The 27,873-nt window shown below is 40.4% G+C and overlaps 1 protein-coding gene across 1 annotated transcript in view; it reads left to right on the top strand.

Moving 5' to 3' along the window:
- Positions 1 to 16,064, top strand: part of LOC102484555 (mono-ADP ribosylhydrolase 2) — a 1,480,331-nt gene extending 1,464,267 nt beyond the window's left edge. Inside the window, exons 9-11 of the mRNA XM_006143678.3 lie at positions 14,334 to 14,398; positions 15,694 to 15,839; positions 15,973 to 16,064. Of these exons, the coding sequence (XP_006143740.1) occupies positions 14,334 to 14,398; positions 15,694 to 15,839; positions 15,973 to 16,064 (303 nt within the window). The remainder of the gene's footprint in view (positions 1 to 14,333; positions 14,399 to 15,693; positions 15,840 to 15,972) is intronic.
- The last annotated feature ends 11,809 nt before the right edge of the window (positions 16,065 to 27,873 follow it).

Here is a 27,873-nt window from a genome sequence, read left to right as displayed (position 1 = left end):
TCTAATTGGGCAGTTTCACATTTTGCCAATAAGTAGAATTAATAAGCAGGTTGGGTCTAATTGCTGTTCTCTAATTGAGGGGCTGAATTACTTCATAAAGATACCTAGACTTTTTGTAATTTGATAAAACACCCCAAATTCTTTCCTGAATAATTTTTATTGTACTTCCTAATTTTTCTTCTTTAGACTACTTAAGCATCTTGTGTGTTTTTAGATGAACAGCAGGTTTTAAGCTTTTGAAAGAAAGTCTGTCTTCTGAAAGAAATGGCTTCTATTTGCATGGAACAATTAGCTATAATTAGCATGCAAGTTTTAATGATATTGTATGTGAAGCTGATTAGCCTGTGAAATTGGGGATGCAAGTCACTTCTATTGTTTATTATATGCAAATCTAGCCACTTAGCTTTAATTAGACATTGAAATCCAGAACAATTATCAACAATTGCTTTAGTATTAATAATCAGTGTGAACTGCCCATCATACGGCTTTTTAAATGGCAAAGACATACAAGCAATCTATTTCATATCCAAAAAATGACAGTCTTTGAGCCCATACTTAGCACAATAATATCCTATGAACCAGCTTGGCTGACACCATTTTCATGCGAGTGTCTTCTGATTTCCTCTGATTTTGCCTTTTTGCTTTCTGAAAATGAATGGAAGATGCCTCTTTGGACAAAAAAAATAAAAAAATAAAAAAAGGTGTAAAATAAAATTTAGTATTTAATTTAGCAGTTTGAAAAGATTAAGAACATAAACTGTTTTCAGATATTTGATAATTCATAATCTGGTCAGTAGGCTGGGTTCTTATTAGTTGTCATAGCATGCTATGCTCCATATATTGCAAATGAAAATTGTTACACGAATTAACAATCAGATTGTGATGTTCTTTTAGCAACATGGCAGCATCTGGAGGAAATTGTCAAACTGTAGTTGATTTAGTCTTTCTTGGCAGCTGTGTTACAAGAAGAGTGCCAAGCCATGGCTATTTGATCATCCTGCAAGGTTTTCTCTCCTTGTTTCCCTGCCCTCTGTTTTCTCATTCTGCTTTAATCTACCTGTGCTAGAGAGGTAGAAACATGTCTACACTAAATTGGGAGGGACTTACTCCCATTCGTGTTTTCAGGATTATTTGTACTTAAAATGGAACCCTGAAAAGGAAAATGCATTTCCTGAAGGAAGAGATGCTAGGTTTTAGTCATCAAATGTGGAAATTTGGGAGTGGGTTGGGGCGGGTGTAATATTCCTTGTGCTTCTCAAATTCAGGCACATATTTTACTCATCCTACTATACCCAACCAGAAAGTCATCACTTTCTGGTAATTCACTCTTTCAAAGTATTAAAGGGTAAGGTCATGCTCTGCTCAAACAGAAGCTGGATGCCAAAAGCAGCCAGATTCTACATGTTCAAATCCTCACCAGGTCAGCCTGAAAACCTGCTAGGCATACATACAAATGCCCAAGATACAACAGGCTGGAGGACTGAAGGAAAGGGATTGTAGTGTGGCCACATTTGTGGAGATTGCTTGTCTCTCTCTTTCATTGTCACTATAATATGCCTGTGTTCTGTCATAAATAAAGGAAATTAAAAAAAGAAAGATGTTTAGAGGTGAATACTATATAATTCATATTTTTCTACATGACGTAAGTTGCATACAAAACTAAGGGTAATTTTTGCGTTTGTTTTTGCTATAGGGCATGTGCACTCATCAGAGACAGAGAGAGAGAGAGACAGAGAGACAGAGAGAGAGGGACAGAGAGAGAGGGACAGAGAGAGAGAGAGAGAAATCACTCCCCTCGGGAGATGACCACACTGCAATCCTTTGTCCTCCATTTCCTCTCAGAATTTGGGGCATGCACACATAGGCACCAGCGTATCCAAGCTGTCAGGCCTGAGACTTGAACTGCACACTTGAATATGTGAGATCAAGCCATCTTAACTACTAGGTCACCTGACTGACCCTAATAAGTTTACTTGTAGTAGCTGGTTTAAAGAGGGAAAAATCACAGGACTGTCCCAATTAAATCTGTATTTCCTATTAATAGGCCAACTGCACTTGCACTTTTTTTCTCTTACCTTCTTTCCTTGCTTCTTTCTTTTCTTCATCCAGACTTTTCCTGATCTTCTCTAGCTGAAAGAGAAATTACCTGTTATAACCATTCACACAGGCCTTGCTGTTTGGGGTTAGGTTAGTATGTTAATAAAAAGAAAAAAAAAATTTCTAGCTAGTAATATTCCAAAGACCAATTCCTCTAACTTCTGTTGTACCTGAATTCCTCTATTTTTCAAAGACTGACCCTCAATAGCTTAATAAATCAGCTAGTAGAATGTTAGAGCAACTGCTAGCATTCCAAGTATGTTGGTTGCATGTTTAAAGAGTTCATTAGGGAACACAATGAAGGGAAACCACAGGCAATTCTGAAGGTTTCAAAATAGTGCAGAACCTGTCTTTACATTGAGACTTTGCTTGTAAATGTTTACATTGTTTGCCCATATGGTGGCAGAATTGGAGAATTGTTTTTTTTTCCCCCAAATGTTTCATAATAAACTTAAAAAAAGAAAAACAGAATTGCATACTATAACAAACACAACACTAAGTGGTCTTTTAAAAAGTTTGGTGATGTTGCAATTTTTAAAAATAATTATTTAATTTTATTTATTTGTTATTATTTTTAATATGACCAGAGAGAGACAGAAAAAGAGAGAGAGAGAGAGTGAGAAGCCAAGTTGCCAGGTCCAGGACCCAAACTGCATGTGGAAGTCCAGTACCTTAGCCACCATGCACCTTCTGGCCCTGACACTGTTGTTTTTTTAATTGCCAATGGGTGTTTTTGCTCACCAGTAAAACACAGAGAATGAGAGCGAGAGAGAGAAGAAAGCATCATTTTCAGTGGGGTATGCTCAGGCCACAATCTCTTCTCCATTTCTCCATCCCGTTGGAATTTGGGGCACACACACATGTGCCCAGCTTGTTTTTATAAGCCACCAAAGCCAGGATTTGAATCCCAGTTAGCCATGTGGAATCTGGTTCTCTTTACCGCTAGGCCATGTGGTCAGCTCAATATAATTTTTTAAAAACACACCAGTAGGAAGTGAAAAACGGCAAGTGTTCTTCAGGGTTTGAGGCCAGTGCATTCTTCTACTGTCCCTCACTTACAAAAGCACGAGCCTTGATTGCTTATAAAATTTTTCCATTCAAACCAGTGAACTTTTATTGGACATCAGACATGTGATTTTCATTGATAGTTCAAAGCAGCTTTGCTGTGTGGTCAGAGAGACAGAGAATTATCTACTTAGAGAGGATGGGACTGATGCTAAGTAGATGTAATCAGGCCTTAGCCAGAATGCCTAGTGGTTATTTTCTTTCATCTGGTGAATTACCAGGTAGTTACTCCCTAAATATTCTCCTTGCTTCCATTTTTCTTCCTCCTAATCAACCCTCTAAACCATAAACTTCCCATATTTCAATTCTATGCTACTATTTTGCTCAACATTCTTCAATGATTTCTCACTATTCTCAAGACAAAATCCGAATCCTGAAGATGGCTTTCAAGGTCTTCCATAAATCACAGGTCTCTAGGGTAACTCAGTGACTCTGTCTTCCAGTACTTTGGTCCCCTTGCCCTACTTTTGCATTCAACCACACAGAACTACTCACACCTCTCCTTCCACATCTATGCAAGAAAATCGACCAGATGTTCCTTATATATGGGCCTCTATTCCAGAAGGCCAGAGAATGAGAAAGTTTTACAGAGTTCTCTAACTGGGGAGGGAGAGTGGAATTGCTTTTGAAGAGTAGCAGCCATTGTTTAAAATTTTTGGATTTTTTCAAGAGGGTTGGAGAGAAATACAAAATAAAGCTATGTACAAGACCGTCGGGAAGGAAAGAACAGCCGTGTAGACAAGGGCATGCAAGGACTAAAGTACAAATATAGTGACAATCTCTCTGTTCTTCAGAGCCCCTTCTAAATCTGCCTGCAGAACTGTCATTCAGTTTTTCTGCTCTTGGCATCCCTATTCCTTCCTGGCTAACCTGTAGTAGCTTTACTTCAGAGTTTCTCTTTTCCCAGAATCTTCCCTTAATCTCACAGGAGCTCACCTCCCCACTGCCAGTCAGAGCCCCTCAATGGCTTGTGCTCAAGTCAGGAAGGGCACTCATTACAAGGGCATTCTACTTTGCTGTTGGCTTCTTTGACTATTGTCCCTGACTTCTCAAATTCTGAAAGATAGAGACAATGTTTCTAGCCAACCTTTGTGTCCCCAGAGTAGGACATGGTACTTGGCACAAAACAGAGGCTCAAAGCCTTTTGTCCAGTATCTGGAATGAACATGGGATAGTGACATTCAGTTATGCATATCCTAGCCTCTGACTCAGCCTCCAGGTGGAGGCTACTGCTCTCTCATTTTCCTGCCACCTGCCACTTGCCCTTAACAGATGTGTAAGCTTTTCTCATGAAGAGTCAGAGACTAAGCAGGAAAAGAAAAAAAAGGACTGATCCCAGGATGGTGGGTGTGGGGAGGTAGTGAGGGAGGTCAGAATAATAAATCTTTAAGAAAGGAGAGGGGAAAAGGGAAGAGTGAGGGAGAAGCCGAGACAGAGAGACAGAAGGAGTTTGGTTGGTGTTACTTGAGAAGAAGTCCAAGAGTCATGCAGAAATGCAGAAAATTGCAGTAGAGAAAAGAGACACCAAATACAAGATGGCAGTTGAGGCCCATGACCTGGTGATCTCCTTTAAGAAACAGCACTTCAGAATGGGAATTCTGGGGCAATGGGTGGTGTGGTGGTTAAGGCACTGAACTCCCATATAACTGGCTACAATTCACGTCCCAGACCCAGCAGCTTGAAAATCACCTGAGTGTGTGTGGGCACAAGCCCAAAATCCCAGGAAGAGAAGGGATTGCCACATGACCATCTCCCTGGAGAGTAATTTCTCACTGTCTCTTTTCTCTCTAGAGGGCACATGTGCCCTATGACAAAAACCTTAAAAAAAAAAAAAAAAAGAAAAAGAAAAAAGGAAAGGAAAAAAGAATAGGAATTCTTCCAAAGGAAAATTTTATTTTAAAAAGAATAGGAATTTCCCTCCATCCTCCCTTCCTTTGAACTATGTTTTTTTTTCATGAGTTTAGAGATCTGCCTGCGAGAACCTCAGATTCTTCCGAGTTATAAATAAGTGAGTGGATTAAGTAATAAATGAGTGATCCTGTTTCCTTCAGAGTCCTAGCCGAGGCAGCTGGAATCTCTACCCATGAGCTCCCCGGAAAATTACCTTCCTTCCACACTTTGAGGAACAGGAAGCAACAGACTATAATAGAAGTTTTTGTTTTTCTTTATGCTTTTTGTTTCCTCACAAAAGGAATGTCATTTGAATTAGCTCCCTTAAAACTCCAGAGTCATAGCCTCTTCTGAATAAATGGCAAAACGTTCAGCAATCTTTATTCCAAATCCCATTGGCAGAATACATGGCTCAGATGGGAACTGATTATATCAATATATCTTTAAATTATTTCTTTGGAACAGTTTGTGTCCTGGTGGTCAAGGCGGCTGGATGCCACATAGCCCCACTTGTGGTCTGAGTCCTACATCTGGTAGCTTAAAAGACACGCCAGGTGTGTGTACATACCCAGCAGCTTGAAAAGAGAAAGAAATGGATAAGGATTTGCGGCATGACTATGCCCCATGGCAAATGCTTTCTCCCTCTCCCTCGCTGTCTGTCTGGCTAGCACAATAACCCTTCGGCAAATTAAAAACAAAACAAAAATAAACAAAACTAGCCTGTTGGCTTGATGGTTAAGGTAGTTGGATCCCACATGGCCGACCATGTGGTTCAAGTCACAGACCAGCAGGGCATGTGTGTATGTGTGTCCAGTATGTTGACATCGGGAAGAACGGAGGAGAAGGGATCGCAACACAACCATTCCCTGTAGGGGGTGGCAGGTGTTTTCGCACACTCTATCTCTCTGTCTTTGTTTCTCCGGTGAGTGTACACATGTTTTGGCAAGCAAAAAGATTGGTGTAGCGGTTCTGTTGCTGGACTCCTATATGGCCAACCAGGGTTCGAGTCCCAGATCAGGTGGCTATGAACTCTGCAGGGGACCAACCTCGGCGTGGGTGGGTTATCTCGACGGAGGCGGAGAAGGTGAACAGAAGACAAAGGCCTTGGTGCATTTTCATGCACGTCCTTTGCCGGACACCCCTCAAAGATCGCTTTCTGAGGAGTGACAACTGCTAGGAATCATTGTGCATTTTTATTGAAAATGTGTTACATACAAGTAAACAGAAGAGGGGCTATGTGTTTTAATTATTAGCTCATAAAGTTTTAACAATAAGGTATAAAAGTTCCATTTAGGATTGGACTAAAGGTGGGTCTAGTGTAGTTCTGCAGTTGCTCCTTTGATGTAGGTGGGTCTCCATGGAATGCATTTTCAGGAAAGTGGCTCCATCAAGCAGAGATGATTATCTGCTGATGTGGCGCAGCAGTCATCTTGTGATTACTGGGAATGGTGCTGAGAAAAGAAAATCTCAAGCATAGATATTAGTTTTTATGGATCTTAATAAAGAATGGAATTTATATAATTGTATAGGGATCTAAAACTTAATTCTAGGAACCCTAATATATCTTAAAGGGGTAAAACTTGCTGCTTGCTAGGTAAGGGCGGGGACAGCCTTTTCAACTGGCGGTAAAGTGACTAAGGAGTTAATGAGGAACTTTTAAGATGAGTTTGTGGCATTCTATTGTGTCTGTGGCTCCACTGTTATGTATCTTGTTGGAACATAAGCCATAGTGGGGCAGGAGTGCCCTGGACATTCAAAAGGTCAGGAAGATTGCTGCCTAGATGTGACTTTATCACATCCTCCATTGTGACCCTCTGGAGTAAAGTACTGTAATTAACAGTAGGTGGTCAAAGCAAAGGGGAGCGGTCAGGGGACTTCCTGGAAAATTTTATCGTATACTCAGGATGTATAAGAGAACTATGTAATTCTTTTATGGTAGTATATTGGGGAGTCAGAGGGGTGTTGCTTCCCAGCAAGGCTGCCACAGTTTCTTGAGCAAAATCCTAGGTCGGGGGGGTGGGACAGTAGTGGCCTTGCCAACGTACTGAACCGACTTGAAGTGGGGGGGGGGCTCAAAAAGTCCCGGGGGCCCGCCCAGGCCTCCTGGGGCCTAGCCAGGTCGAACTCCTCCAAAACTCATGCCAGGTATGTGTACATGCATGCCCACGGTCCCAAGAGGAAAATGAAGAAGAAGAGATTGCAGTGTGGCCAGCCTCCCTGGAGAGTGATTTCCCACTTTCTCTCTGTCTCCCTCTGTTTCTCCGGTGAGCACATGCACCCTATATAGCAAAAAATTAATCTTAAAAACAAAAAAGACAAAAAGAAAGAAATTATTTCACTGAGTTACAAATTATTGCTTGCACAGTTCTCCACAGGACACACACAGTATCCTGGTTAGTTAAAAGATGCTTAGTATTACACCCTTCCCAGAGAGTCCTGCAACCCTTTCTCACATAGAGAGTCAAGCTACACTTGTATGACCAGGTAAGCTAGGCTAACCACGTGTCTCTCGGGATAACTTTTCTTCCCACACTTGAGCAAGGCTTTCCTTCAGATCATGATCCTTCTCATCCTTTTTTGGCCTTCTGTCTGTGTATTAATTAGCTGCCAGCAGCCACCCCAACCCTCTTGCCTGGCTGACCAATCATCTTTCTATGATTACCCTGTGCTTAAGATACATGTACTATTTTTAACTGAAAAACAGGAACTAAATGCATTTTAAGGTGAAACGGAAAACTGCAGATAAATACTATTTAGCCATAAAGGGAATTCTTTGAAGTAAAATAGTAATCAAGAGTGGATAATCAGTGAAAAGATTATTACCTCTTCTGCAAATCGTCCCCAGTGGAGATTCATTCACATGCTTTGGGGCCACTTTCCTGTCCTTTAGGATTTGCGGCAGCAGCTGTCATGATAATTACTGAGGACCTTGATGCAACTTTGTCATTGTGGGCAGGCAGACCCCATGGGCATTTATGAGGAAGGCAATTTTTATTTCCTATGTGCCTACCTTCTCAGTACTCCTTGTTTGTTCTTCGTGTCCGTGTCCCTGAAATGCCCTCGGTCTTCACTTTTCCACTTCTGCTTCACTAACAAGCCTCCAGTTTACCCCTTTAATTAATTAATTGATCCAATATTTATTTGGCACCTATTAGGCCCCCTGTGGGATAATCACACCTTAAGCTGTGATCTCATTTAGGAGAATTTGCATTTATTAAAAGACTGTGGGAGACTTCAGTGCTTTTAAGTCCACACAGAAGTAAATTTCCAGTGGTTGAAAATCCACCAGTTAGAAGACATGGGTGTAGACAAGGAAGCAAATCATCAGCACCCAGGGTGCAGGGGCGAGGGGCAAGTTTCCCTCCATTTTGATAAAGCTTCCGCTGCAGGATCTCACACTGGCACAGACCAGTTTTTGTAGTTGTGTCTTCATTTTAGTAAATAAAACTTCTAAAATTGTAAAAGCTTTAGATGCCACAAAATCCAGACCCCTGAATGACTAATCCCTGTCTTTGTTCATTCTGTTATAATAATGGAGTTGTATATAGATTTGGGATCTGGTGATAGCCCACTTTCTTTTATAGAAGATGTTTTTCCACTGTGTCCTCACATGTTGGAAGAGGCAAGGCAGTTCTGTGGGGGTTCCCCTCCCTTTTTGTTTTCTTGTATGAGAGAGAGAAAGGAAGAGAGATGTAAATAGGTTGATTTGATGGGGTCTTGCTGTGTTGCAATCCTAATTACCTAGAACTAAAGGCATGCACAACTGTGCCTGACACGTTCAGATTGATCCAGGAACCAGATCCGTGCCTCCTGTGTGACTTCCAGCCCTCTAAGCAGTGGTCTATCTGTGTGCCACTGTGGCTGGACCTTGGGGCATCTAGTCTCATTCATGAGAACTCCACCCTCATTACCTAGTCACCTCCCAGAGACCTCATTCCTAATACCATTATGTTGGTGACTAGGTCTCAACATAAGCATTTTGGGGGGGCCACAAACATTCAGACCATAGCAAACTACCTCCTTTCCCAACAACAACAACAAAATATCCCAGTGGGGATTCATGAGGTCAAAAGCTATGTTTTTTCTGTTTCCCAGTTTCTAAAATAGCACTGACACGTAGTAGGAGGTCAAGAAGTATTTCGTTGAATGTTGAGTAAATGAATAGTACATATAGTGTACCTACATCTCTTCCTGACATGTAGTACAGGCTCGATAAATACTTGTGGAGAGAATATTTAGTTGGATGGATAGATGGATGAATGAACGAATGGCAATGCAGGTGAACCCTACATTTCTGCAGAACAAGGTAGTGGGCCGTTTATCTATGAAACCATGCCAGCGGCCTTTCTGCTATAGTTTAAAGGTGTCTGACAAAATTTGTGTGTTCAGAATGTGTGACAGTGGTGTGATATGACACTCGGTGAGGCTGGCCCATGTGGGAAGGTTTTAAGTGCACACCCAGAGACCTCCCTGAGGATGCCAGGTGCATTGAATTCTGCAAGAGGCTATTTTCTTTGAAAGTCATTCAAAATATACACGCAGGAAAAATGATTTGAATTAATAGGGTCAATATTTCTCTGTCAGGAGTCACTTACAAGTAAACTATTTTCAGAACTTCATTCTTTGTTACTCATGAAAGAGATAAAGAAACTTTTAAAAGAATCTATGTGTTGAGATTTGTCTGTAATGGGATTAAAAGGATGAAAACAAATCTAAGGTGTTAAAAGTTGGGGTCTATTGTTTTGTTTTGCTTTGTTTTTACAAGACCTTGGCTTTTGACAAAAAAAGTGAATGAATATGGAAGATTTACTGCAAAGTGAAGCAAGCCAGGCTATGAAGGAGAGACATTGTATGTCTCTACTTAATATACTGAGATAAGAGTGTCTGCACATTACAGCCGAAACTGAATGGCTAAAGGATGTAGAAACATAGTAAATGGTTGTGAATGGCAGATACAGTGTGGGAACAGTGAGTGAAGAAGTAGCGTCTGAGGAAGGACATTAAGGAGAAAAATAGAGAGGCAAGTCATTTAAGAGACAAAGAAATGGGTTATTATCTATTGAAGATAACTTTATAGTATTGTTAACTGGACTGGTGAGAAATGTACACATGTTGGAATAGTCACTTTGCAAGTTAAGTAACATATGATTGAAAGTATAAAAGAAATTGAAATAAAAAGTGAAAGAAAAAAAGATGGGGCCTATAAGAAGGGATTAGGATTAAGATCATCAGGATGGGGTACTCATGCTGGAAGCCTGGTGGGTTTATGAAGAGAGAGCATGATGGGGAGCCAGCAGTTAGTGTAATGGCTATGTCGCTGGACTCCCACATAGTTGACCGCCATTCGCGTCCCGGATCCGGTGGCTTAAAACTCACGCTGGGCGCGTGTGTGTGCATGCCCAAGATCCCGAGAGGAGAATGGAGGAGAAGGGATTGTGGCGTGACCATCACCCTTGGCCATCTCCCCTGGGGGGTGATTTCTCACTTTCTGTCTCTATATCTCTCTCTGTCTGTCTGGTGAGCGCACGCGCCCTATAGCGAAAACCTCTCCAAAAAAAAAAAAAGAGAGAGAGAGAGCATGATGGAGACACGTGGACACGGACACGTATGCCCTGCTCTGCTTTTTCTTACTATGAGACCCACCCACGAAAAGACCCTCACTAGACATGGCCGTGGGACTTTGAACCTCTATATCATGGGTTGAATAAACCTTTATTCTGATAAATCACCCAGTTTCAAATTTTGTTGTTTTGCTGTTACTAGCAGAGAATGGACTAGAACAACTTTCTACCTCAAGACCCGGTGATGACTGAGGTGGGGGAACCCATCCAGAATTAGTTAAAGCGCCATGCCTTGTTCTGTGTGGTTAATAAACAGGCTCTTGTTAACAGGAATATAGTTATATGGAAATATTACAATTCCATCTATAAAATTTTAGATTCAGATTCAAAGTAGAGAGCTGGGATCTGTTCCCACTCCACCTACCCTTAGCATCCATAATAAAGCACTGCTTAATGTGGAATTATATTCTTAGGGAAAAATGAAAAACGTGTTTGAGAACTCAGCCTTTATTAACACAATTTTTTTTTCAGCCGCGGTAACCATTAAACAGTTATGTATTTAACCTTTGTAGTCTTTAAGCCTGCTAAAATGTCTAATTAGTTAATTAGGAAAATAATTATGTGCTAAAAAAAGGAAATTTGAAAATTGTGTATGGATGTATAAAACTGCAGGTTAGAAATAAACTTCTGTTCTGAGACATTAGTGCTGTCCCAGTGTATTAGCACTTCATGATTCTTTGTATTCATTAAAAGACTTTTCACAAAAATATTGGAAGGGTTCCCAAAGTCCTCCCCACCCACCTCCTGGTGTAGAGCCAACAGAATATTGGACTTATCTACTTAAGTCATAGTTGGAATTGTATTCTGCAAGAGGTGGTTTCCTTGAAAGTCATTCAAAATATACACGCAGGAAAAAAAAATATTTTAATTAATGGGGTCAATGTTTCTCTGCCATGAGTCACTTTTAAGTAAACTATTTTTAGAACTTCATTTTTTCATTATTTATAATAATCAACTTGTGAGTCATTTAGCATAGACACAAGCGTGTCTGCCGCTAAACTAAGATCATCACGCAGGGACTGCTCTTTTGTATCTCTTCAGCATGATGCGTACACATTGTTTACATTTACTCTGAGAATTACCGCAACTCAGGGCCCTCAATGCATAGAACAAAATCATTTCCCATTGCAATATGCAAGCTTGAAGGTGGGAACTGATCATTTCCGGGGCATAGTGAGGGCAGTTATCTTTTCCAATTTGGAGAATAAACCAATCCATCTAATGTACTTCTGCATAAAGTATATTTTACATGGATAGCTTTTGCTACTGCCAGTCAACCGACCCTCCAATATCCTTCTTTTGACTCCCAGTATCCCTAATCCTAATGACCCTAAATGTGTCATAGTATTTTTGGTGGGAAGCCTTTTTTCATTTGCTCATGCTGTTCCTTTGGCCTTGAAATCTCTTAAAGGAAATTTGTACGTTATCTCAAATTCTAAAAATAAAATTTCCCCACCCAAGCTAATGCCTTCTCTACCGTAAATCACAAAAAAAAAGAAAAGCCTACCAAGAAGGTGAGATTTGGATTTTTAAGAAAGCATCTGGGCTGGCTCAGTAGCCTAGTGTTTAAGAGAGCAGGACCCTATTATAAAGTTGCTGATCACTGTCCAAATCAGGCCTTGGTCACTTGACAAACATCCCAGGCATATCCATATATGTCAAATCTGGACAAGATAGAGAAGCAGAGGAGAAGAGATTGTGGCATGACCATGTTCCACCAGGGGTTGGAGGGTAGGGAGAGCATTTTATCATTCTCTCTCTCTCTCTCTTTCTCTCTAGTGATTGGACACCATCTCTGGCAATTATGAAAGAGAAGGGAGGGGAAGGGAAGGGATGGGAAAAGAAGGGGAGGGGAGCGTAAGGGTAAGCTAAAGACCATTTTTTCAGAAGGCCTAGAGATGGAAAAGGAAATAGGATAGCAAAGTGATTGAATTCTCTACCAGTAGGGTGCCTGGATACAGTTATTATCTCTGGCATGGGTGTTCTGTTTTCATGGACACAGTATATGTGTCCAGGCATATACTGGGAGAATTCAGTACATGCCTGGGATATACTGGGAGAATTCAGATCTTATACTCTGACAAAAACTTTGTTTCCAATTCTTCCTTCCCTTCCTTCCCTACCTAACAGCTACAACTTATGGACAATGTACTTAGTTACTCAGAGCTTTGGTCTTTTTAGAGACATAGAGACAGAAAGCTAGAAATCACCCCCCCCCCAGGGGGGATGGCCATGCCGCAATCCCTTCTCCTCCATTCTCCTCTCGGGATCTTGGGCACGCATACACATGTGCCCGGCGTGAGTTTTAAGCCACCGGGTCCGGGGTGTGAACCAGAGTCGACTACGTGGGAATCCAGAGACATAGCCATTATGCTAACTACTGGTCCTGCTTTGGTCTCTTTTATCTTTTAAGTGGGAATGCTAATACTTACCTGGCCAGGCTGTGTGGATTGAAGATAATATATACCCAGCATTTATCACAGTAGTTAGTTAGCACATAAGCACTAAACAAACACTAGCTATTATTTAATGATGACTGCATGGTCCTTACCCTGCTATTAAGAGTGAGGTGAGCTAAAACACTCCTAAAGGCTTAATAAAGCAGCTTCTGCTACATGACTGGTAAGAATGAGACATGGGAAAAGGTGTTTATCATCTGAGGAATTTACACGGATGGGGAAGTGAGAAAGAGTCGTCATGGTAGTTTTGGAAACAGGCGTAAGACTAGAACACAACCATCTGGATCTATTTGTAATTGCCCATTTTCAAGTAAAAGTTCCATTTCATGTAAAAGTTCCATTTGATGAAAAGGTCTAGCCTGACTGAAACTGTTTTCATTATAATTAGACTCAGATGCTCAGTTCCCAACTGCTCTGAGACGATGTTGTTCTTCATGTCAACAAACCCCTAGAACTGGTCTTCAGATATGTCAGACTCTGCTTATTGGCTATGATTTTACTGCTTCTTTCTGGTCAGCACTCTAGAAACAGTAATGTGGGTATTCTCTGTTCTGTACCTCACTCTACTTCTCTAACTACTCATGCAGAACTAACAAAGGTAGTATGTTGCCAAGGGGACAGTTCATTCTCATTCTCTGGTATGAAGGACTTGGCCATTTTAACCCTTTCCCAGATTTTTTAGACTCTGTGACTGGATCATGAATGACTGGGTCTCCTTTATTCAGTCAGTCAATAAGTACTGAATGTCTGCTGTGTTAGGTGCTCTCCTATGATGAGCAAGCAGACGTGCCTTGCCTTCATTGAGCTAATTTTCTCCTGAGAAATATGAATGGTAATTGAATTATTCTAGAATCAAAAATGAATAGTTGTGGGACCACCAGATGGTGTAATGGTAGACTCCCACGTAGTCGGCCATAGTTCGAGTCCTGGACCTGGTGGCTTAAGCCTCATTCTAGGCGCATGTGTGAGCAAACCCAAGATCCCAAGAGGAGAATAGAGGAAAGGGGATTAAGGCATGGCCATCCCCCCCTGGGGGGGGGGTGATTTCTTGCATTCTGTCTCTTGGCTCTCTGGTGAGTGCATGTGCCCTATAGAAAAATCTCTCTCCTAAAAAAAAAAAAAAATCATAGTTGCAAATTGTGACAGTTGAAGCAAGTTAACAATATTCACCATCTTTATCACCATCTCTGACCTATTCTAGGAGGTTGGGGAAAGTTTAGGGCTTCCTGGAGGAAGGAATATTGGTACTGAGACATGGAAGTACAGGTAGGTCTATAGGAGTACGGTGGGGAAGGGGAAGGCTTATTCTAGTTTGGGACAAAGTCTTTGATGAAAAGAAGCACAGGGTATCCAAGAATTGACAAAGAAAGCCAGAGAGGCTGATTTATGAAGATTTAGGCAAGAGCGCAACAGGATCCCATGGGAAGTTTGTAAGACACAACTCTTCTTCACATCCTAGAGAATCTGATTTAATGTCCATGGAATGGGTCCAAGGCATTCTTATTTTTATTAAAAAAAAAAAGAGAAAAAAATAAAAAACAGGCAAGCCCTGTGGTTAAGAGAGCCAGATTCCATGTGACTGAGTGCATGGTTCAAATTCTGGACCTTGCAGCTTGAAAAACATGCTGGGTACATGTGTGTGTGTGCTCAAAATCCTGAAAGGATAGAAAAACGGAGAAGAGATTGGAGTGTGATCACACCTCACTTCTCCCTCTCCTTTTGTCTCTCTTTGGTAAGCACACATATTCTCTGATAAATTTAAAAAATATGAATAAGTAGGGAAATATGGGACTGACTCTGTAGCACAATGGTTAAGCACTGTGCAGTTGAAACTGGATCCCACATAACCTAACAGGGTTCCAACCCTAGCACCAATGGCAGCATGCAGGGTGTGCCCAGATCCTGCCAGGCTTTGTAAAGAAATGGCGGATAAAGGTTTGTGCTATGGTCAGATCCTGCTGGGGGATACTTTCTCTCTCTAGCAAACACATGCACCCTCTTGCATAAGCAAACAACAACCACCACAAAACACATACACAACAACCCCCGTGTGATCCTCATGTACAGCCAGGACTGAGAAATTCTGAGTTACAGCATGCATTGCTTCAGAGCCTCCTTCATTTTTTCTTTCTTTCTTTCTTTTTTTTTTTTGAAGAGGTTTTTGCTAGGGTATGTGAGCTTGCCAGAGATACAGGGAGACACAGAGAGACAGAAAGCAAGAAATCACCCTCCAGGGAGATGGCCGTGCCATGATCCCTTCTCCTCCATTCTCCTCTCGAGATCTTGGGCATGCACACACACGTGCCCAGCACGTGTTTAAGACACCGAGTCTGGGACTCGAACCCTGGTTGACTACATGGGAGTCCAGCAACATAGCCATTACCATCTGCTGGTCCCTATAGCTTTCTTTGTATTCTAAAAACAATAGGAACTTTTTGAATATTTTAAGGAGGAGAGCAATTGGTGTTAGTATGATTAGATTTGCATTTGAGAGGCCATCTGACTGAAGGATGATTGTTCTTGACATTCAACCACTCTTGTTATGAACTTAATAAACATAGAGGAATATGCAGGGCGCAGAGGGCATCACGTTTACAGAATGTGAGATCTCTGGATCAAAATGCAGCTAGCACGGTGGTGGTAGATGCTCCTCTGTTGAATAAGCTGATCATTCTACGTGGGGCAGTAAATTATAGGAAGGATGCAGGTATAGACTTCCAAGGTAGTTTGTAAACGTTCCAGCCTGGTTTGGCTGCACTTGGAGAGGTTCTCAAAGGATAGAAGTGATATTTAGGACACAAAGCTACACCTGGCACTCATGACTTGTGTTTGACTTACAGGCTCAGACCTGTCCCTTAGTGATGAGTCCCGAGCTGTCAGGAGGTCAAGGGTGACTCCCAAATTCATGGTGGGAAAAATAGAAACATGTTAAACTCCAACTTCCAGTGCACAGAAACCTGTGGTCAGAATGCAGGGAGAAAACATGGCACTCTGGCCTAACAGTTCCGTGTGGGAAAAGTTTGAGTGTGACATATTTGAAAACAAGGTCCAAGGAAAGAGCTCTTACAGTGGAAATGTTCACCACAGGTTATCAGTATTTAATCTGGCTGCATTTTGTGTCTCAAGAAAACTGAGGACATAGCTTGTGCTGAGTGTTCTGCTGTCCAATTTCTCTTGAGTGAAAGAAGCCCAGTTCAATGCAGTGGCTTCAGATTCTGCTTCAGGAAGAGTAGGCCAAAGCTCATATTCCGCTTAGGCCATTTGCATCCCCTGACTCCTGTGGCAAAAATATTGACCATTCTTTTTGTAAAAAGAAGTGGGATCTGGGACCAGCAGTTAGTGTAATGACTGTGTCGCTGATCTCCCATGTAGTCTACCGCGGTTCAAGTCCTGGACCCGATGTCTTAAACTCACACTGGGTGCGTGTACATGCACGCCCAAGATCCCAAGAGGAGAATGGAGGAGAAGGGACTGTGGTGTGGCCATACTTTCTGGGGAGTGATTTCTCACTTTCTATTTCTCTGTCTCTCTCTGTCTTTCTGGAGAGCACATGTGCCCTATAGCCAAATCCTCTCAAAAAAAAAAAAAAAAAAAAAGGAGTGTAGAGAGGAAAAAGGTTGGGCATCAGATGTCAGAAGAAGGTCACACATAGGGCTGTGTGACCTTGAACAAGTTCTCACATTCATAAAGCAGGAAAGCACCTGTCTCACAGGGTAGTCGTGAGGATTAATAAAACAGCAGAGTGTTCGATTGTGGTTAGGTTCCCCTGCCCTCCTGCCTTTTGGTGTGGGGAGCTACATCCTCAGTCCTGAGACAGCCACGTAACTTGCCAAACTATTCTAGAACGCCACCCTCTTCATCTGTGCTGGAGGCCTCCCAACAGTCATGCTGTCTGTCTGGCCGCCTCTGCGTCAGACCCCTCTCTAACCCAGTCTGCTCTGAGTTCTCACGGCGCTTCCTCAAATAGCAGGGAAAGAACTCCTTTCCCTTGGCCGTCTCAAGTTCGCCACAATGTTTGGGAAGTTCTGAACTCTCACCTGGAGCCAGGCTGAAAAGAGAATGAAAAATACAGAAAAAAATTAAAATAATGTAAAATGTTTGCATAATCCCAATGCTTAATTGAGATCCCTACAGAATGAATACAAACAACAGTTATCTGCTACTTTAACATTTAATTTTTTTTTTAACAGAGTTTTTGTTATAGGGGCTTGGACTCGCTGGAGAGACAGAAAGTGAGAAATCAAGCGTACATGCCCAGCATGAGTTTTTTGTTGCTGGTCCAGGACTCAAACCATGGTTGACTGGGAGTTCAATGACATAACCATTATGCCATCTGAGTCCCCTTCCTTTCTCCCTTTCTTTTCTCCTCACTGTTGACACATTTAAAGGGCTCTATTTTATGTTCACTTTATCACGTAGTGCTGCAGTACATGCTCTCACCCAGTCATCTTCGTACATTTGTATATTATTTCTACAGACAGCATTGTTGGGTGGGAGCTGAGGGGAGGTGCCTAACTTTTATCACTTTTTTGATTACAACAGTAAGGCCCTTATTATAAAAAAATTAGAAAATAAAGTAGTCATTATTTTTAATGATGAAGTTAACACCCAAATCGTTTTAGAGATCTGATCTTATTTGTTACTCTTTTTAAAAAATCTTGTTTTTCACTGGACTCAGTAGTAGAAGCCCTCAGAAAGGATATTCTGTATCCCTTGGCAACCTGTTTGGCTGGTTTTCCTTGGCCTCCATCCTTCTCTTTGCCAAAGGTTAGCCTATCATGTGGCCTCTTCCTTATTTTTCTTAGTACTGAGCAAGTCACCAGTGTTGTGTTGCAGGACATGTGGGATAAAAAGATGTTGAGTTTGGGATTATTCACCCCTCGGTGTCTTACCTTCCTTGTTTAAGATCTTATTTACAATGTCGTGGAGGACATCATCGTCTTTAGCCAGATTGGAAAGTTTGCAGATTCTGCTAGCTCTCTCCAGCCCCAGGTGATAAGGTACATGTTATCAGTCTAGGACTGATTTTCTTTCCTTTTTTTTTTTAATAATGACCAAGTTGAGAATGCTCCAAAGGGCATTTACAGTGTGGCTCTGAATATATCCGAGATTGCTTTCTCAAGCTCCCCTTGGTCAATGACAGGAAAGTCCCACTCCATAGCAGGTGGGCACAACCATGGACTCCCTGCTTCACGAGGAAACCTTGTTTGCATTCCCACCACTGATTCAAGCCACATAACCCTGCCATGCTACACCCACCCATGCTGCAGTCACTTCTGTGGCCACATGCTTCTCATGATAAGTGTGAAGTTTGAGTTCATTGTCTAATTCTGTAAACTTCTGGCAGTTTGTGACTGGGGAGAAAGTGTTCAGCTTCATTTTTTTTTTTTTTTTTTGGAGAGGTTTTGCTATAGGGCGCATGCGCTCGCCAGAAAGTCAGAGAGATAGAAAGCGAAAAATCACCCCCCAGGGGGGATGGCCACGCCTCAATCCCTTCTCCTCCATTCTCCTCTAGGGATCTTGGGCATGCATGCACACGTGCCTAGCATGATTTAAGCCACCAGGTCCGGGACTAGAACCACGGTCGGCTACATAGGAGTTCAGCGACATAGCCATTACACTAACTGCTGGTCCCCATCAGCTAATCTTAAAGCAGGTGATCGCCTTCATGGGGCCACGCGCTCACCAGAAAGTCAGAGAGATAGAAAGCGAAAAATCACCCCCCAGGGGGGATGGCCACGCCTCAATCCCTTCTCCTCCATTCTCCTCTAGGGATCTTGGGCATGCATGCACACGTGCCTAGCATGATTTAAGCCACCAGGTCCGGGACTAGAACCACGGTCGGCTACATAGGAGTTCAGCGACATAGCCATTACACTAACTGCTGGTCCCCATCAGCTAATCTTAAAGCAGGTGATCGCCTTCATGGGGCCACGAAAAAGGACAATCATAAAATATTTGATCAAACTGAGTTAGTTTCTCATATACTATTCAGATGTCTGGATTTGGAAAACTTGCCTCCTTGCCTCATTTTTTTCAACAAATAGGATGCTTGTCAAGTGACTTGTATGCCAGGTACTATGCCATGCCATGAGAGGATAAGATGCAAAGTCCTTGCCCTGGTAAAATGTACCTACATCAGAGAAAGCCTGGTAGAATGTACCTACATCAGAGAAGAATGTTTTATTTTCCTAATGTTGACCCTTAGTCTAGAATTTGTCAGGTTTTTGCTCTGGATTAAATGAGATGATTCCTAAAAAGCTCTTAGAACAGAATTTGTCATTGTGAATGCTCCAGAGATATTATCACTATCAACATCTTCACTAATACTATCACCATTATTAATCATTATCTTTAGAAAGAACTAATTCTAAGTCACTCAGACATAAGACTGTAGGAAATTTAAATGAATACTTCCCGGTAAACCTATCAGTAGGCTTGTGAATTGCCATGTGACCTTGTATTTTGAATTTTTGGATCAATTTAGCACTAATTGTTCAAGTTATTACATTTGAACAGCACTACTACTGTGTTGTATTCATAGAAACTCATTTTATATTATTCATTGAAGTGTAAAAATTGGACAATAAATTGCACTTTGGCCCTGACATTTGCATTCCTTGAAATGAGGCTACATCCTGAGGAAGGTTGAAAATCCAGTCTAGCAGTCATGGTGTCTGCGGAAAGTAACGAGGCCTGGTACCAGGTTTCCTGCAAGTCCTAGGTTCTCTGAGATGCTTCTCCAAACGCCGAATAGGTAATTAGAAAGAAGACAGCTGTGAGCGTTCAAAATGCCATGAGTTTTTTGTTCACATGTCTCTCCCAGGCCGATTTAGAAGTTTTCTACACCCTGCAGGAAGGTCGAAATGTAAGCCATTAACGATGGAGGAGAAAATGTATTTTAAAGTCCCTCAGAGCTCCTGTCTTCAAGGAAAGATGTTTCTCTTAACTACTTACTGCAGGTTTCAGGCAAAAAACTTAAGCTCCCTTTATTATCACTGAAGGAAATGGAACCCAATTTCAGCATGGATATTACCTTTTTTTTTAAAATGCACTTTAAGTCCACGGAAATGTAATATAGTCAGAACACTAAGAGAACACATGGCAGTCTGGGCATTCGTTTTCATATTTAAGAAAAATTTACAAAACACTGAGACACAGGAAAATCAAGGCCCAGTGTAAGGACTCTTACAGTAATGGTGTTTTGGGAAAACAATCAATAATTTGGATGAATTTTATGCCTAATGAAGATCAATGAAAAAGTTGATGCTAAGTGTTCTTCCACTATTAGACTTCTGCTATTGAAAGCAGAGAAGGAGCATTTGACTGGCTTAGAGAGGACAAGGGTAGGGGAATCTTCAGAGCTTATAAGAGATCTCCCTGTTCCCCAAGAGATAATGACATATATTCACGTTATCAATGCTGTCAGGCTGGGAAGAAGGTAGTGGGTGAGATGATGGACCTCCACGCGATGCCTGGTTTCTCAGGTGTAAGTTGGCCACTATTGCTATTATTTCAGGAGCTTTGGGAGGACGTTTGTTGTATGCAGCCTAATTTAAACTCTTACTTATTTTATTTTACTTTATTTTTTTAGAGAGTGTTTTTTTTTTTTTTTGAGAGTTTTTTTTTTTTTAATTTATTTATTTTGCTATAGGGTGCATGTGCTCACCAGACAGACACAGAGAGACAGACAGAAAGCGAGAAATCACCCCCCAGGGGGGATGACCACACCACAATCCCTTCTCCTCCATTCTCCTCTCAGGATCTTGGGCATGCACGCACATGTGCCCAGCGTGAGTTTTAAGCTACCAGGTCTAGGACGTGAACTGTGGTCGACTACATGGGAGTCCAGCGACATAGTCATTATGCTAACTGCTGGTCCCTAGAGAGTGTTTTTTGTTTGTTTGTTTGTTTTGTTTGTTTGTTTGTTTGTTTTTTGCTATAGGGCATGCATGGTTGCCAGAGAGACAGAGAGACAGAAAGTTAGAAATCACCCCCTGGGGGGATGGCCACACCACAATCCCTTCTCCATTCTCCTCTCAGGATCTTGGGCATACACACGCACTTGGCATGAGTGTTAAGCCATGGGGTTAGGGACTTGAACCACCGTCAAAGACGTGGGAGTCCAGCAATGTAACCGTTATGCCATCTGCTGATTTCCCAATTTAAATTCTTTATCATGAATTATTATAACCATATCTGTATTTGTATATTAAGTACCTAACCTGAGACAAACACGTTTCCTGTTTTTCTCTAACATTTACTACTCTCTGAAAGGAAGATGGTATTTTCCTTATTTTACAGACAGGAAACTTGAGTCTTGGAGAAGTTAGCAAAGTGTGCCGAAACACAGGGTAGGTGGGACTGGAAGGGATTCAGGCTCAGGATTCCTGATGAGATCTTTTCATTCGCAATCATTCTGCTACTGAATCCTGTTCCTTTTTATTATCTGAAGTGTCAAGATAAAAAAGAATTTTGTTTCTCTTCCACCCCCAAGTCAGTGCATATCTTCTGAAGTTTTTCGTGTGTGTGACTTTTAGCCTTCTCCATCTCAAAATGAAGATTCTTCTTCCTTCCGTCCTTCCCTATGACCTGTCCCTAAATCTGCTATAGTTCCTTTTTAGGAATAATAGGAGGCAAAAATCTTCATCCTCCAGATCTACATTGCCCAGAACATAATCTATACATTGTTGGGCATCCCTAAGGCAGGGTAAGTTTTATAAGTCTAACATCACTACAGTATTTCAATAGAGCTTGCTATTGCAGGGACCCCAAGGTCTTTTATACTGCCTTGTATATTCATTTGTCACCATTCCCAGGATTTTATTGGTACAGTTTATTTGTTTTCTCCCCCCTCCCAAACGTCCTTATTAAACACTGTCCCTTTTATTTCTTCCCAGTTCTCTAATTTGTCACTACAGAATAGCCTTGACAAATTAGAAAAGTGAGCAGAAATCCCACTGCTTCAGAGATTCTTGTTACTGGATCAACTGCTCGCTCGCTCGCTTGCTTGCTTGCTTGCTTGCTTTCTTTCTTTCTTTCTTTCTTTCTTTCTTTCTTTCTTTCTTTCTCTCCTTACTTCTTCCTATCCCTATCTGGCCTTGAGAATTTAAGTTATATTCATTAGACCAGCTAGAAAGTGTAATTCAAATCAGAAAGCATCATATTAGACTGCTTTTCATGTTGTTATTTAGACTCTAAAATTCTGTCTACACGGAATGCTGTGTATGGACCAGCACTGTCAGAACCATCAAGAGCTTATTGGAAATGCTGGATCTCAGGGCTCAGTCTAGACATTCTGAACCAAAATCTGCCTCTTAATAAGATCACAGGAGATTCTAAACATCAGTATTTGAAAAATACTGATCCTCAGGCTGGCAGAAGGCAGGGTGGTTAAGATGCTGGACTTCCACATGCATGGCCTACCATGGTTTGAGTCCCAGACCTGGTGGCTTGCTTTCTCACTTTCCTTCTCTCTCTTTGGTCACATTGAAAAATAATATTCAATTAAATAAATAATTAAAAAAAATAAAAAGGAAATACTGATCCAAATTATAGGAACTTGTTTAAACAGATACTCAACCTTTTCTCCTACCCAGGAGAACACCATTCATCTATCCTCCATCTTACTCAAGGTTAAAACTTTATCTGTCAACACCCATCCTCCAAGTGGAACATCTCATTATTTTTGCTAACAAGTATATTACAGACAGGTTTTTGATCAAGATCTTTTCACTGAGACATCAGGTAGCTCTGCCAAGGACCTCGGGCAAAGGGTATCTTGCTTTTTATTGTGAATCACATAGGAAAAATCACCTCTCTTCTACTAGTAGATATTATGCTGTTTTAATGCCAGAAACAACAGCAACATTTTTTTTTTTAAACAATTATGATGGTATGGTTACCAGGAACAAACCTAATTAGCTGAAGATGGCAGAGAAGGAATATGGAAATTGTCAAAGCCACCCCAGGGACCAGCAGGTGTTGTAAAAGTTAACATACTGGACTCCCACATGGCAGATCATGGTTCAAGTCCCAGACCTGGTGGCTTGCTTTCTCACTCCACCTCCTCACTCCACCCCAGTGAACACTCATGTCCTATAGCAAATTAAAAAGTAATAATAGTAATAAATAAAATTAAGTAAATCTTTTCTTTTTTTTTTCTGCAGACCACATTTTATTAAACCAATCCTTAACTAATAGTTAAAATTTTCTAACATTTTATTGTTACATTACAAACAATACTACAATACACTTTGTGTATAAATTCAACAGAATATTGAAGCCAATGAAAGGAAATGTAAAAAATGTTTTATATCTTATAAATTTGAGTTGGTCACCTAAAATTTATAGCTTCAGTATGAACACCTTCATGTCATTATAACAGAATGGTTTACACAAACTTAATGTTTTCAATTTATTTTTTATCCTGTTTTGAAAGGTTTCCAGTCAAGTTTTCATCCAATCTACACCACCTAAATCATTTTTATCATTAATGTATTATACATTGCTAAACCTAACAGAAGTTCCTCAAAGTCCTTGCTTACTAGAAATACTAGAAACATTTGACACAATTGGTCATTCTCTTTCTGTTTGTTTATTTATTTTCTTACTTAGTGTTTTTATTTTTTATTTTATTTTTATTTATTATAATAAATATATTGTTTATATTACATTGAATCACATATCACTTTACAATGTATTACATTTCTTTTTCCAGAAGGAATACCATGCATGTCAGTCAATATAAAGACCTTAAAATCCCCATCATCATCATCATCAAATAGCTTTTCGTTTTTTTCCAAATTATTATTATTCCAATTATTTTTAAACAATCACTATTTATCATTTTGCTTATAAAAAGACTTTATCCTACATGAAATACTTCTTAGACCAGTCCAGTTGAGAATACTATACACATCATCATCATCAACAGGTGATAAACTATTTCTGTGTCCCACTAATGTCATGCCTCTCTATTTGTTCTCTTGCTATCCTTCTCCATACTCTTCTCCCACCCCATTCCACGCTGTCTTCATCATCACTATTTTCACTGTTTTTATGCCCTCTAATATTTTGATCTCTACCATAAAGTGTGGAGAGTTGGTATATATTAAGTGGATACATACAATATCTTTCATATCCTGGCTTGCTTCACTCAGCAGTAGACCCTCCATATCCAACCACTTTCTGTCAAATGCCAGAGTCTTATTGTTTTTTATGGCTGAGTAGTATTCCATAGAGTATTTGTGCCACACTTTTTCAATCCATTCATTAGTTTGTAGACACTCAGGTTGGTTCCATGCATGAATAATGCTGCAATAAATATTGATGTGCAAGTGCTTTTCCGACTGAACATTCTCCTGTCCTTTGGGTAGATATCCAGAAGTGGAATTGCTGGATCAAATGGTAGTTCTATTTGTAGATTTTTAAGGAAACTAGGGACTAGCAATTAGCATAACGGCTATTTCGTTGGACTCCCAGGTAGTCAACCGCAGTTCGAGTCCCGGACCCGGTGACTTAAACTCATGCTGGGCACCTGTGCGTGCCCAAGATCCCGAGATGAGAATGGAGGAGAAGAGATTGTGGTGTGGCCATCCTCCCTGGGGGGTGATTTCTCTCTTTCTGTGTCTCTGTCTCTTTCTGTTTTTCTGGAGAGCGCACACGCCCTATAGCAAAAAAGCTTCTCCTGAAAAAAAAAAAAAAAAAGGAAACTTCATACTGTTCTCCACAGTGGCTGAACCAGTTTACATTCTCACCAACAATGTAGGAGAGATCCCTTTTTACCACATCCCTGCTAACACTTATCACTTTTTATATTTTTAATCTTTGCCATTCTGACAGGGGTTAGGTTAGGTCTCATTGTGGTTTTAATCTGCATCTCCCTTATGATGAGGGATGTTGAGCATTTCCTCATATGCTTTTTGGCTGTTTGTATGTTTTCCTTGGAGAGATTTTTGTTCAGCTCATTTTCCCATCTTTTAATTGGGTTAATGATTTATGTGTGTGTGTGTGTGTGTGTGTGTGGTGCTTGAGTTCCCTATGTATTCTGGTTATCAGTCCCTTGTCTGAGGCATATTTTACAAAAATATTCTCTCATCCTGAGGGTTGTCGGTTCACACTTGTTACTGTGTCCTTTGCTGTGCAGAAACTTCTTAGACTGATAGTCCCACTTGTCTATTTTAGGGATTATTGTCTGTGCTTTGGGGGTCTTATTTAAGAAGTCTTTGCCTACCCCAATGTCTCCCAGAGTTTCCCCAGTATTTTCCACCAGTAGTTTTATAGTTTGAGGTCTTAGGTTCAGATGTTTGATCCATTTTAAGTTGACTTTTGTTAATGGTGAAAGATGGGGGTTCAATTTCATCTTTCTGTAGGTGGATACCCAGTTTTTCTAGCACCATTTACTAAAGAGGTTTTCCTTTTCTGAATGGATTGACTGGTATGCTTTGTCAAAAATCAGTTGGGTCTGGGACCAGCAGTTAGCATAATGGCTATATCGCTGGACTTCCATGTAGTCGACCGCAGTTCAAGTCTGTACTCAATGGCCAAGCATGTGGGCATGCATGCCCAAGATCCCAAGAGGAGAATGGAGGAGAAGGGATTGTGGTGTGGCCATCCCCCCTGGGGGGGGTGATTTCTTGCTTTCTGTCTCTGTCTCTGTCTGTCTAGCGAGCGCATATGCCCTATAGCAAAATCCTCTAAAATAAAAATTAGTTGGCTGTCAGCTTTGGGGTTTATTTCTGGGATCTGAATTCTATTCCATTGGTCCACATCTCTGTTTTTGTACCAGTACTGTGCTACTTTGATGATCACAGCTTCATAGTATATCTTGGGACCAGGGAGTGATATGCCTCCCACTCCACTCTTCTTGCAAGGATTACTTTGGCTTTGTGAGGTCTTTTAGGATTCTAGACAAAGTCTATGAGTATCTTTTCTAGGTCTGTGAAGAATATCTCTGGTACTTTGATTGGAATTGCATTAAATACGTGGGTTAATTTGGGTAGAATTGCCATTTTTATTATGTTAATTCTTCCAATCCAGGTACATGAGATGTCTTTCCACTTTTGTATGTCCTTCTCAATATCTTTTTAAAGATTTTCATAGTTTTCTTTGTAAAGGTCTTTGACTTCCTTAGTTAGGTGTATCCCTAGGTTTCTTATACATTTTGTGTCTATGGTGAAAGGGATTCTTTTCTTTAGCTCTACTTTGTTCAACTTGTTCATATACAGAAATCCTATAGATTTTTGGATGTTGATTTTGTATCTTGCCACTTTACTGTATTCAAGTATTACTTCAAGAAGTTTTTTCATGGAAACCTTTGGGTCTTCTAAGTATACCATCATGTCATCTGCAAATAAAGATAGTTTCAACTCTTCTTTGCCTATTCGAATGCCTTTTATATTGTTCTCTTTTCTTATTGCATCAACTAAGACTTCTAGCACTATATTAAAAAGCATTGAAGAAAGTAGGCAGCCTTGCCTAGTACCAGTTTTTAGTGGAAAAGCTTTTAGCTTTTCCTCATTCAGTATAATGTTAGCTGTAGGTTTTTCATAGGTGACATTTATTGTGTTGAGAAATGATCCTTCTGCACCAATCTTATTGAGGGTCTTAATCATGAAAGTATGTTGTATTTTATCAAATCCTTTCTCTGTATCAATTGAAATGATCATATGGTTTTTATCTTTCTTTCTGTTAATATGGTGTATTAAATTTATGGTTTTGCATATATTGAATCACCCTCCCATCCTTGGAATAAAGCCTATCTGGTCATGATGAATAATCTTTTTTATATGTTGTTGGATATGATTTGTGAGTATCTTGTTGAGAATTTTTGCATCTATATTCATCAATGATACTGGTCTGTAGTTTTCCTTTTATTGTCATATCCTTATCTGTTTTGAGAATGAGGATGATGGAGGCTTCATAAAATGAATTTGGAAGATTCTCTTTCTTTTGAATCTTCAGAAATAATTTGAGTAGGTTAGGGATTAACTCTTCCTTAAAAGTTTTGTAGAATTCAGTAGTAAAGCCATCTGGACCTGGGTTTTTCTTTGTCACGAGGTTATTTATAACTGATTCACTCTCCTGGCTTATTACGGGTCTATTCAGGTTTTCTGTGTCTTCCTGATTCAATCTTTGTAGATTATACGCATCCAGGAATTTGTCCATCTCGTCCAAGTTCTCTAGTTTGTTGGCGTATAGTTGCTCTTAGTATCCTCTAATGATATTTTGTATTTCTATTATGTCTGTTGTAATGTTGCCTGTTTCATCATGTATTTGGTTTATATGGTTCATCTCTTTCTTCTTCTTTATCAGTCTAGCCAATGGTGTGTTGATCTTGTTCATCTTTTCAAAGAATCAAGTTTTGCTTTCATTTATTTTCTGTATGGTTTATTTTCTACTTCATTTATTTCTGCTCGAGCCTTTATTATTTCTTTTCACCTGGAATTTTCTGTTGTTGTTGTTGTTTTTCCAATTCCCTGAGGCATGATGTTAGGTTATCTATTTTCTACCATTCCATCTTTTTCTTATACACATTAATTGCTATGAATTTCCCTTTTATGACTGCTTTTGCCATGTCCCATAGGTTATAGAAACTTGTATACTCATTATCATTTGTTTCCATATTTTTTTTTTATGTCATACTTAATTTCTTCAGTAGTTAAGTCATTCAGAACTAGGTTGTTCAGGGACCAGCAGTTAGCATAATGGCTATGTCGCTGGACTCCCATGCAGTCAAC

The sequence above is a fragment of the Tupaia chinensis genome, unplaced genomic scaffold (assembly GCF_000334495.1).
Source record: "Tupaia chinensis unplaced genomic scaffold, TupChi_1.0 Scaffold000101_1, whole genome shotgun sequence".
In the NCBI taxonomy this organism is placed as follows: Eukaryota; Metazoa; Chordata; class Mammalia; order Scandentia; family Tupaiidae; genus Tupaia; species Tupaia belangeri.
This window is presented reverse-complemented; position numbering and strand designations above follow the sequence as displayed.